At 49.3% G+C, this 13,060-nt stretch overlaps 1 protein-coding gene across 1 annotated transcript in view; it reads left to right on the plus strand.

The window, feature by feature from the left end:
- f5 (coagulation factor V) overlaps nt 1-13,060 on the plus strand; it is a 90,031-nt gene that overhangs the window by 12,046 nt on the left and 64,925 nt on the right. Inside the window, exons 6-7 of the mRNA XM_034186930.1 lie at nt 8,886-9,107; nt 12,626-12,791. Of these exons, the coding sequence (XP_034042821.1) occupies nt 8,886-9,107; nt 12,626-12,791 (388 nt within the window). The remainder of the gene's footprint in view (nt 1-8,885; nt 9,108-12,625; nt 12,792-13,060) is intronic.

Genomic DNA, 13,060 nt, shown 5'->3' on the forward strand with positions numbered 1-13,060 from the left:
CGCTTGGGCTACAGCGCTCTGGGAGCAGAACTCACGGCTCCTTCATACATACGATGGGTTTGTGCGGGAGCTCAGAATGGTGTTCGATCATCCCAATAGAGGAGAGACCGCTTCAACCGTGCTACTGTCAATGAGACAGGGGCGTCGGAGCGCAGCTGCCTATGCAGTCGCCTTCCGCATCGCGGCGGCAAGATCCGGCTGGAATAGCACTGCCCTCCGCGCCGCCTTTGTAAACGGACTGTCACTGGTCCTAAAAGAGCACCTGGTGGCGAAGGACGAACCACGGGACTTAGATGGGCTCATCGACCTAGTCATACGACTCGACAACCGGCTAGAAGAACGCCGTCGGGAACGAGGCGAAGGGCGTGGCCAGGCACGCGTCGTCCCTCTCTCTTCCGGTTCCGACCGAGCTCCGCCCTCCCCACGCTCCTCTGTTCCTGCGCTCCGTGCGCCTACGGCTCCCCCTGCTGACGAAGCTATGGACACGAGCAGGGCAACATTTAGGGCACCTGGAGCACAAAGGAGGCGGGCCTACGGAGCTTGTTTTGTTTGTGGCTCGAGTGAGCATCTTGCAAGCGACTGCCCCGAGCGGTTATACTCCAACGACCCACCCTTAGAGACTGGGCCAGGGGTGGGCCGAAACATTCACGTGGGACACACCCACATTGCCACACGACTCCCAGTCACGATCCTGTATGAGGATTCAACCCTGAAGGCCCCAGCACTGGTGGACACGGGCTCTGAGGGGAATCTGCTAGACAGTAGATGGGCCAGGGAGATAGGGCTCCCTCTGGTGGCTCTTACCTCGCCTGTACAGGTTCGGGCACTAGATGGCTCCCTACTCCCACCGATCACGCATAAGACACCTCCAGTAACTCTGGTGGTGTTAGGTAACCACCGGGAGGTGATCGAGTTCTTTGTGACTCAGGCCACCTCCCGTGTGGTTCTGGGTTTTCCCTGGATGCTAAAGCACAATCCCCGGATCGATTGGCCGTCCGGGGTAGTGGTACAGTGGAGCGAGACCTGCCATCGGGAGTGTCTAGGTTCCTCGGTTCCTCCCGGCTCCCACGCTAAGGAGGAGGTCCGAGTCCCGCCCAATCTGAAGGCGGTGCCGGCGGAGTACTATGACCTCGCGGACGTGTTCAGCAAGGATCTGGCTCTCACGCTTCCTCCCCACCGCCCGTATGATTGTGCCATTGATTTGGTTCCAGGCAGTGAGTTCCCGTCCAGTAGGCTGTACAACCTCTCACGGCCGGAACGCGAATCAATGGAGACCTACATCCGGGACTCATTAGCTGCCGGGTTGATCCGGAATTCCACCTCTCCGATGGGTGCTGGTTTCTTTTTTGTGGGTAAAAAAGATGGCGGGCTTCGTCCATGCATTGATTACAGGGGGTTGAACGAAATCACGGTTCGCAACCGATACCCGTTGCCCTTGTTGGATTCGGTGTTCACCCCCTTGCATGGAGCCAGAATCTTCACCAAGCTTGATCTTAGGAATGCGTATCATTTGGTTCGGATCCGGAAGGGAGACGAATGGAAGACGGCATTTAACACCCCGTTAGGTCATTTTGAGTACCTGGTCATGCCGTTCGGTCTCACTAATGCTCCCGCGACTTTCCAAGCGTTGGTAAACGATGTCTTGCGGGACTTCCTGCACCGGTTCATCTTCGTGTATCTAGACGATATACTCATCTTTTCCCCGGATCCTGAGACTCATGTCCGGCATGTCCGTCAGGTCCTACAGCGGTTGTTGGAGAACCGCCTGTTTGTGAAGGGCGAGAAGTGTGAGTTCCACCGCACTTCTTTGTCCTTCTTGGGGTTCATCATTTCCTCTAACTCTGTCGCCCCTGATCCGGCCAAGGTTGCGGCGGTGAGATTGGCCCCAACCCACAAGCCGTAGGAAGCTGCAACAGTTCCTCGGCTTTGCAAATTTCTATAGGAGGTTCATTAAGGGCTACAGTCAGGTAGTTAGCCCCCTGACAGCCCTGACCTCACCAAAAGTCCCCTTCACCTGGTCGGATCGGTGCGAAGCCGCGTTCAAGGAGTTGAAACGGCGCTTCTCGTCTGCACCAGTTCTGGTGCAGCCCGATCCTAGCCGCCAGTTAGTGGTTGAAGTGGACGCCTCGGACTCAGGGATAGGAGCGGTGCTCTCCCAGAGCGGGAAGACCGATAAGGTCCTTCACCCGTGTGCCTATTTTTCCCGCAGGTTGACCCCCGCTGAACGGAACTATGACGTCGGCAATCGAGAACTCCTTGCGGTGAAAGAGGCCCTCGAAGAGTGGAGACATCTGTTGGAGGGAACAGCCGTGCCATTCACGGTTTTCACTGACCATCGGAACCTGAAGTACATCAGGACCGCTAAGCGGCTGAACCCCAGGCAAGCCCGCTGGTCACTGTTCTTTGGCCGTTTTGACTTCCGGATTACCTACCGTCCCGGGACCAAGAATCAAAGATCGGATGCATTGTCCCGGGTACACGAAGACGAAGTCAAAACGGAACCGTCGGATCCCCCGGATCCCATCATCCCGGAGTCCGCTATCGTGGCCGCCCTCACCTGGGACGTGGAGAAGACCGTCCGGGAGGCCCTGACCCGTGACCCGGACCCCGGCACCGGACCAAAGAACAAACTCTACGTCCCACCAGAGGCCAGGGCTGCAGTTCTGGACTTCTGTCACGGTTCTAGGCTCTCCTGTCACCCTGGGGTGCAAAGGACCGTGGCAGTCGTCCGGCAGCGCTTCTGGTGGGCGTCCCTGGAGGCCGACGTCCGGGACTACGTCCAGGCCTGTACCACCTGTGCCAGGGGCAAGGCCGACCACCGAAAGACCTCAGGGCTGCTACAGCCGCTGCCCGTGCCTCATCGCCCCTGGTCCCACATCGGCCTGGACTTTGTCACGGGTCTCCCACCGTCCCAGGGAAACACCGTCGTCTTCACGATAGTGGACCGTTTCTCCAAGGCGGCCCACTTCGTGGCCCTCCCGAAGCTACCAACGGCCCAGGAGACAGCGGACCTCCTGGTCCACCACGTCGTCCGTCTGCATGGGATACCATCAGACATTGTCTCCGATCGCGGTCCCCAGTTTACCTCACACGTTTGGAGGAGCTTCTGCTGGGAACTGGGGGCCACGGTCAGCCTCTCATCCGGGTATCACCCCCAGACCAACGGGCAAGCAGAGCGGGCCAACCAGGAACTGGAGCAGACACTACGCTGTGTGACAGCCGCGCACCCGACGGCCTGGAGTACCCACCTGGCCTGGATCGAGTACGCCCACAACAGTCAAGTGTCATCAGCCACCGGCCTCTCCCCGTTTGAGGTGTGCTTGGGGTATCAGCCCCCCTTGTTTCCGGTGGTTGAGGGAGAGGTCGGTGTGCCCTCGGTCCAGGCCCACCTACGGAAGTGCCGTCGGGTGTGGCGTGCCGCCCGCTCTGCTTTATTGAAGGCCCGGATGAGGGCGAAGAAACATGCAGACCGGCGGCGGGCCCCGGCCCCCAAGTATCGTCCTGGGCAGGACGTGTGGTTGTCCACCAAGGACATTCCCCTTCAAGTGGACTCCCCAAAGCTCCAAGAACGATACATCGGTCCCTTCAAAATTCTCAAAGTCATCAATCCCGCCGCAGTGAGGCTCCGGCTTCCGGCCTCGCTGCGGATTCATCCAGTGTTTCATGTCTCCCGGATAAAACCCCATCACACCTCACCCCTCTGCACCCCGGGTCCGGCACCACCTCCTGCCCGGATCATCGACGGGGAACCGGCTTGGACCGTGCGCCGGCTCCTCGACGTCCGTCGAATGGGCCGGGGTTTTCAGTACCTGGTGGACTGGGAGGGGTACGGCCCCGAAGAACGCTCCTGGGTGAAGAAGGGCTTCATCCTGGACCCGGCCCTCCTGGCCGACTTCTACCGTCGCCATCCGGACAAGCCCGGTCGTGCGCCAGGAGGCGCCCGTTGAGGGGGGGGTCCTGTTGTGTGGGCCGCTGAAGAGGAGGTACTGCTGGCCCACCACCACCAGAGGGCGCCCTGCCTGGAGTGCGGGCTCCAGGCACCAGAGGGCGCTGCCGCCTTACGAGAGCAGCCAGGGTGACAGCTGTCACCCATCAGTGGACACAGCTGACTCCACTCAGCACGGAGGTATATCACCAGGACGGCGTCTCCACCTCAGTGCCGAGATATCGCCTTAAGATAGAGGTAACAATTCTCTGCTATATTATATTGCCTTTCTGAGCATTGCAGGACAGCTGTCTACTCAAAGATAAGTACTCACCTTCCTGCAGTATTGTGACGTGAGGTGGAGACGGCTTCTCCCCTCTCTGTGTTACTGGGTGCAGCCGCATCCACACCTGTGTGTTTGTTCTCTTGCCAGCAGTACCGGATCCGACGAGCGGAGGCAGTGGCCACCTGGGAATTCGGGACTTGGTGGTTCCAGTACTTCCAGGGTTCGGTGGCAGAGGAAATCTGGGTGGTTCCGGTTCGACTTGGACGGACGTCTCCTACCTTCGAGCCTGCCCACACGACACCTGTGGAATTCGGCTTAACCCCAAATTGTCAATTGTTGTATTGGTTGTGCACGTTTCACAACAGTAAAACCTTGTTATTTACCTTCTCCATTGTCCGTTCATTTGCGCCCCCTGTTGTGGGTCCGTGTACCTACACTTTCACAACAAGATTCAGCCCCATGGCAGAGTATGCTCATGGGAAAACTCTGATCGTCGCAGACACTCTCTCACGTAGCCTGCTGTCCACATGTACTGAGCCGGACACTCAGAGTGACGTGGCATGTTATGTTGCTAGTATAGTGGGGGCAATCCCTGCTAGTCAGAACAAGATGGATGAGATCAAGATGGCAACTGCAGATGATGCTGAACTGCAGTCACTCATCAAGTTCATACGGGCAGGATGGCTGGAACACAGCTGCAAGGTGCCTGTGGGTATAAGACAGTACATGCAGGTCAAAGCAGAACTGTCAGAGCACGATGGCCTGGTCCTCAGGGGAAGCAGGATCGTGGTCCTGCAGCTGATGAGAAAAGAGATTCTCCAGAAAATTCACGAGGGGCATCAAGGACTGACTAAATGTAGGGAAAGAACCTACTCATCAGTGTGGTGGCCCGGTCTCGCTACAGAGATAAGCGGCCTAGTGTCATCTTGCCAGGTGTGCTTTGAACAAAAGAGAACACAACAAAAAGAGCCACTCATCTCTACACCACTTCCAGATCGTCCGTGGAAGAGAATCGCAATGGATTTATGTGAGTACAATCACCAGAACTACCTGGTTGTCTCAGACTATTACTCTAGATTCATAGAAATACTGCACATGCCATCCACAACCAGTACACATGCAATACTTAAGTTGAAGGCAGTCTTTGCCAGGTTTGGCATCCCAGACAAAGTAGTGACTGATAATGGGCCGCAGTTTTCTAGTGCTGAGTTTCAGGAGTTCGCGAAGCAATTTGACTTCAGACATTGCACGTCCAGCCCACATCACCCACAGGGCAATGGGCATGCAGAGAGGGCCATGCAAACAGCCAAGAAGATCCTCAAACAAGCGGATCCAGTGCTGGCCCTGATGATCTACAGGTCCACTCCGTGCTCCTCGACTGGCTACAGCCCTGCAGAGCTGTTAATGGGGAGAAAAATCAGGACAGCGCTCCCTACCCTGGAGAAGAATCTTCAACAACAGTGGCCGAGCAGAGCAGCAGTGAAGGAGAAGGACGACCGAGAGAAGGCCAAGCAGGCCTACTACTACAATCGCTGCCATGGAGCCCGACCCTTACCTGTCCTGCAGCCAGGCGATGTGGTGAGGTCCAAGTTGGACCATGAGAAATCATGGTCACGGTCAGTGGTGGTTTCAGGAGAAAGTACCACTCCGAGATCAGTCATCATCAAGACACAGCAGGGAGCTGAGCTTCAGCGGAATCGCCGCCACCTTCAACCTGAGCCGGTTTCCCAGTCTTCCCGACCAGCAACCACCGAGAATACAGAGACAGACACACACTCTGACATGACAGAGACAGTTCCCACCAGTCAGAGTGTGGCTCCACCTGCAAGCCTCATGCCCGGTCAGACTGTGACCAGATCTGGACGGGTGTGCAAACCAGTCAACAGGCTTGACCTGTAGACCGAACCTATGGCCTTTGGGGGGGGGGGTTAAAAAAAAAAAGAGAATGTGAAATGTGTGAAAAAAGAGAAGGTGGAATGTGAAAAAAAGAGAACATTTGTATTGAAATGGCATTATTGTTGTGAATGCTGATCCAAGTTCTTGCTGAGTTGAATTTGTAACAGAAGTTATATAAATGGGTTAATATCGATTTGAGATGGTTCACAGTAAATGTAAGGGGATTTGTTCCAAATACAAGTAAGCAATGGGTTGTTTGTTTTAAGGGGAATAATCCATTTTGAAGGGGGAGATGTCATGTACGGTAACAGATGTGCCTGCGCATGTACTGTGTCATGTACGGTGAGGTGCTTCTGTGCTGTTTAGTGTGTCGAGTTACAACGAGTAAAAGCCATAAAAGACGAACTGCCTCTGGAGCAATCCTTTACAGTACATTTACACAAATGTTTAATAAACACAATAAATCTGTCAATCTTTAGTTGCTTTCAAAGCTGCAGTTACCATGTGTGACCACTTGGTGGCACAGACAGCTTGAGATCTGCAACTTTCAGTGTTTAAGACCAATCACAGCCCAGCTTACAATGACATCTTGGAAAATTAGCCAATCAGGAGGGAGTTTACACTGCACATGGTTGACAAGCTATAATGGAGGACACCCTGACGCTGTGGAATCATTTGGACCCTGGCAAGGGCCCTGACCCCCTTTCTGAGACAATTACTGAGTTAAATGATCAAGAAGTCAAATCTGTTAATCAGTTCAAAAGACTTTGGGTCCTATAACTAGCCCGATCAAGGTTAAGGCCCAGTCACACGGCACTTAACGAAGGGCAACAAAGCCCAAATGAAACAAGAAATCTGGACTTTCATTGACTTTTGTTGACATCGTTTAACCTTCAGCTTCATTCTTGCAGCTGGTGCATCATCAGGATTTTTAAACTGTTGAAACATTTGAACAAATGGCGCCGAAAACCTCAATTTGCTGTCATTCTTGAAGTTTTTTTTTTTTTTTCTTTTTTTTTTTGTATCATTTGCGTGGTTTTTGTAATGTTAGCATTTAGTTTCAGCTGAAATTTTTCATGCAGTACAGAAGCTGTTTCTGAGCGCTGCTGCTGTATTCAGGTACTGTCAGAAATTACAGGGCAAAATCAGCCTATTTGCTTGGATTTTTTTTTTTTTATCTGGGTTGGGGGGGGGGGGGGGGGTGGCAGTTTCAATGGGCTCAGGTACCTTATATAGTCCAGAATTAATCCCAGCACCGAGTCCTGGGACACTTAGCAGGATGCAGACACACACACACTGCTCCAGCAGTGGCTCTAGGCAGGTTTCATTTAAAGCATCAAGATCAACGTTAGCTTTGGTTTCGTTTTGTTCCTCTTTCATCCCTTTTGCACTCTTAATTCACAGGCTATTCGGTGATAAACCTCATTTGTCCACCTTTTCTCAACGAATTGTGACTTTTCTTTTTACTTTTTTCCCTTCGTTCACAATTCGTTGTATGCCGTGTGACCGGGCCATTAGATACAAGACACATACATACGAGCAAGTAGAGTGCAGACAATGAAGGAAGAAAGGAAGGGACTAAATGGCCGAACTCCTCTTCACCAGTTACAGACAAATCAATATATAATCATATTGTCCAAAAGTTAAGATTCATAGCCACAATCTGAGTGATCAACGCAAGTCTGAGATGGTGCCCTAGAATCCAGGGGAGAGGATCAAGCAGACAGGAGGAAGAGCGTGTTGGTCTCGATGCCTGCCTCAGCCTTGAGGCCAGTTGTTTTTGATGCCTTGGCCTCTGCATCATTTGGACTTGAAGAATAAAGCAAGGCTGGTACATGGCTGCACTTTTTACTTATGCTTTGCTCTGTTTACTTCCCACCAAACAAAAAAGCGCCCGTCATGGTAACTTTACACATATGATGGTCAATGCGCACAATACTTGAATGCATTGTTTTCTATTTACCACAGTAGTACATGCACACATAGAGATACGCTAAGCTACGTCTACAAGTGTTAACATGTAACAATCTTATGAAACAGCCTTGTGAATTCAATTCAATTTATTTAATTTATATTGTACCAAATCACAACAAAGCTGCCTCAAAGTGTTTCACACAAGTAAGGTCTAACCTTACCAACCCCCAGAGCAATCACACAGATGACAGTGGTAAGAAAAAACTCCCTCTGATAATGTTGAGGAAGAAACCTCAAGCAGACCAGACTGAGAGGGGTGACCCTCATCTTAGGCCATTCTAACAGCTCCAAGGGGTTCACAAAGTTTTACAAAGCTGAAGAAAAAGGAAACAGAAACCAAAGCAACATCCAAAACAAATTTTATTCTTGAGATGACCACACAAGCAATGCTCATTTAGCACCCTCAGATGCAGGGCCACCCTCCAGCCCTCACGCCATTGGTGGGCCCATCCTCCTGGTACATTATATTCCCTAAAGCAGACTGCAGTGCACTGGATCAGCTTCACTCATGGCATCGCATGGTCAGTCCAGTGCCCTGTGGTGTGCAGCTATCAGAACTTCTAAGGTGTTATCAGTGCCTTGGACAAAGAGAAAAACAGCAGAATCAGTCGGCCAGAAAAACTGAGTGAACTGGCAGTAAATCAGCAAGGAAGCAGAGAGAATACTAACGTGGTCACCGGCCACTAGCCCTAAGCTTCACTAACAGACCCAGAATTTAGATGAAGTGAGGCCGATACCCATTCCTTTGTTTTGGAGTTATTACTAATTAGCAGAGCAGGTGACCATTGCCTCTTTTCTCTGCAGATGTTGGAATGTGTGCCCACACCACTGTGGGTCTGCACTTGATGGGTATGAGCTCTGAACCTGAAGTTTTCTCTGTGCATGTGAACGGTCAGGTGCTGGAGCACGCTGGCCATAAATTGTCATCAGTTGGTCTGATCAGTGGCTCCTCCACCACAGCGAGCATGGTATCAATCCACCCTGGCCGCTGGCTGCTTTCCTCACACACCAACAAACATCTGAAAGGTAAAATCAGAGTCCCACTCATGTACTCCAGCACCTGCAGAATGTGGTTCTGTGATCACTGACAAATAAAAAATGAGACAAGCTGCACCACTGGGATGAAAGTCAGGGTGAGGAAGAAAACTATTCTGACCCTAAAGTCAGATTTGTTACAAGTGTAGCCATCACTTGACCCAGCTATCTTAGCTAATTATAGACCAATCTCCAACCTTCCTTTTCTCTCAAAAATTCTTGAAAGGGTAGTTGTAAAACAGCTAACTGATCATCTGCAGAGGAATGGTCTATTTGAAGAGTTTCAGTCAGGGTTTAGAATTCATCATAGTACAGAAACAGCATTAGTGAAGGTTACGGCCTCGGACAGTGGACTCATCTCTATGCTTGTTCTGTTAGACCTCAGTGCTGCTTTTGATACTGTTGACCATAAAATTTTATTACAGAGATTAGAGCATGCCATAGGTATTAAAGGCACTGCGCTGTGGTGGTTTGAATCATATTTATCTAATAGATTACAATTTGTTCATGTAAATGGGGAATCTTCTTCGCAGACTAAGGTTAATTATGGAGTTCCACAAGGTTCTGTGCTAGGACCAATTTTATTCACTTTATACATGCTTCCCTTAGGCAGTATTATTAGACAGCATTGCTTAAATTTTCATTGTTACGCAGATGATACCCAGCTTTATCTATCCATGAAGCCAGAGGACACACACCAATTAGCTAAACTGCAGGATTGTCTTACAAACATAAAGACATGGATGACCTCTAATTTCCTGCTTTTAAACTCAGATAAAACTGAAATTATTGTACTTGGCCCCACAAATCTTAGAAACATGGTGTCTAACCAGATCCTTACTGTGGATGGCATTACCCTGACCTCTAGTAATACTGTGAGAAATCTTGGACTCATTTTTGATCAGGATATATCATTCAATGTGCATATTAAACAAATATGTAGGACTTCTTTTTTGCATTTGCGCAATATCTCTAAAATTAGAAAGGTCTTGTCTCAGAGTGATGCTGAAAAACTAATTCATGCATTTATTTCCTCTAGGCTGGACTATTGTAATTCATTATTATCAGGTTGTCCTAAAAGTTCCCTCAAAAGCCTTCAGTTAATTCAAAATGCTGCAGCTAGAGTACTAACGGGGACTAGAAGGAGAGAGCATATCTCACCCATGTTGGCCTCTCTTCATTGGCTTCCTGTTAATTCTAGAATAGAATTTAAAATTCTTCTTCTTACTTATAAGGTTTTGAATAATCAGGTCCCATCTTATCTTAGGGACCTCGTAGTACCATATCACCCCAATAGAGCGCTTCGCTCTCAGACTGCAGGCTTACTTGTAGTTCCTAGGGTTTGTAAGAGTAGAATGGGAGGCAGAGCCTTCAGCTTTCAGGTTCCTCTCCTGTGGAACCAGCTCCCAATTCAGATCAGGGAGACAGACACCCTCTCTACTTTTAAGATTAGGCTTAAAACTTTCCTTTTTGCTAAAGTTTATAGTTAGGGCTGGATCAGGTGACCCTGAACCATCCCTTAGTTATGCTGCTATAGACGTAGACTGCTGGGGGGTTCCCATGATGCACTGTTTCTTTCTCTTTTTGCTCTGTATGCACCACTCTGCATTTAATCATTAGTGATCGATCTCTGCTCCCCTCCACAGCATGTCTTTTTCCTGGTTCTGTCCCTCAGCCCCAACCAGTCCCAGCAGAAGACTGCCCCTCCCTGAGCCTGGTTCTGCTGGAGGTTTCTTCCTGTTAAAAGGGAGTTTTTCCTTCCCACTGTCGCCAAGTGCTTGCTCACAGGGGGTCGTTTTGACCGTTGGGGTTTTTCCGTAATTATTGTATGGCTTTGCCTTACAATATAAAGCGCCTTGGGGCAACTGTTTGTTGTGATTTGGCGCTATATAAATAAAATTGATTTGATTTGATTCGATTTGAAGTGTGAGCATGAGCCAGCGGCAAAGTGACGAGCTGCCATTCATTTTCAGTCAGAGTGGACATTTTAGAGTAACAAGAGACAACAGTCATTCTGCTGACAGCGAGTCGGGGCAAAAATAGAAGAGGTGTCTATTTTATGCAAATGCTGAGTGATGCGACATGGTGACTGCCAATCCCAGTGAAGGCAGCCTGACCTCAGCTGGTTGCTTACTCAAACAAAATAATCCAAGATGGCAGAAAACGCTCCAAAATAGTTGTATTTCTCAAATATTGTGTAAAGATTAACAAGAAATAAACAACACTATACCTAAAAACATACACACCTCTGAAGTGATTTACAAGTCATGTCACAGCAATGTTAGAATGCTAACTAGCAATACAGGAGCATTGCTGTGAAAGACGTTGACCTGAAACAAATCAAGCTAGTTTTGGTTTGGTTAAGTGTTCAAGTACGGATAAAAAACTCAGAGAGACAGTGTGCCAAATTTCTCCATCCTTTATAATCTGTCATTAAATGTTGTACACAGTAACCGTGAGCTGGCCACGCCCAGGGAACGCCCATCAAGTGGCAAATGGCAACTGCTTGTCGCCGTAGAAAATCTGAATGTAGGGGTAGCTGTCTCGCGATGCGTATGTTGGGCAATCCTGAACAGATTCACAAATGTCAAAAATCTGTTTTATCAATTGAATTGAATTGAATAACTTCATAATTCTATTTTATGAAGGTTATTTGCATTTTTGAGCCAAAAATTTGCTTTTTACTTAAATGCATTTGCTATGCAACTTTGTTTCATCCAATAGATTATATGCAGTGTTGTAGCTGCCATTAATAGATCACCTAAAATTGTCTGCTGCGTTGCTGAGCTCATCATGAACTCGTGCAATTAAAGGAAACTCGCGTGCACAAGATACTGCGTGCCACGTATTCTGAAATTTTTTAATGCTCAGCAAATCATTAGTTCATCAAGTTTTAATCATTATCACTATGCGCCTTCTACTTTTAATTATTCTGACACAACATGCTTTAGTGCAGCACAGCCAGCGTGCACGTGCACATGTGAACATAAATCTTTTATTAAACATGGAGTCAGTCTGAAGCCACATTTACACAGATGGTGCCAGCAGGGGGAGCTGGGGGGCAACAGCCCCACGGGGTTTTAGAGTTTAGAATCACACATTGACCTTTGACTAAACAGCATGTCTGTGTCAACTGTCTGTCATCATCAACAAGTTTGCTAGTGGAGGAGACAGTGTGATTTAACATTTGGTGACCTTTGACTATAATGACCTTGACCTTCACAGAATTCCTTACTGTCTAAATTATTGTTCCACGGGGCGCAATGTGTACAGTCACTGGACAGTAAAGAAATCCTGTAACTGTGGCATCTCCACTGGTCATGTGACATGTCAGGAGTGGAGTAACAGACAGACCACAAAGTATGAATGGAGTCTCGGATAAAAGTAAAAAATTTACAGTGTGACAGTGAGACAGAGTCCGAGATGCAGCAGCAGACGACCACAGCAACATAACAGGTACAGATGGAGACGATGATGTTGAAATGACGGCTGTGTCTCTGCTGCTGCAGCGGGCATGCACGCCTTCGTGAACGTGGCAAAGTGTGACGGCTTCGATGCACCTAAGCGGATGATGACCGTCGCGCAGAAACGTCAGAGCCAGCAGTGGGAATACTTCATTGCTGCGGAGGAGATACTGTGGGACTACGCACCCAACATGCCAGCGCACATCGACGAGTAAGCAGCATTTACACGTACGAGACAACCACGTACAAGGACACAGTAACAAGACAATGCAACATAAATGTTAGTGGACTAAAAGTGTCTGATTTCCTCATACTGCAGTAGTGTGTTGAGTTGTAGCGCCACCACAAGGCAGGCTACAGAATAACACATTGCACTGTTCTGATCAGGAGGTTTGGACAGCACACTTTGAATCTGCAGTATTTCAAGTCTGAAGTGGACATGCAGTCAAATGTGACCATCCCCACTTAGACGTGTCTTTG

The sequence above is a fragment of the Thalassophryne amazonica genome, chromosome 14, assembly GCF_902500255.1.
Source record: "Thalassophryne amazonica chromosome 14, fThaAma1.1, whole genome shotgun sequence".
Classification (NCBI taxonomy): domain Eukaryota; kingdom Metazoa; phylum Chordata; class Actinopteri; order Batrachoidiformes; family Batrachoididae; genus Thalassophryne; species Thalassophryne amazonica.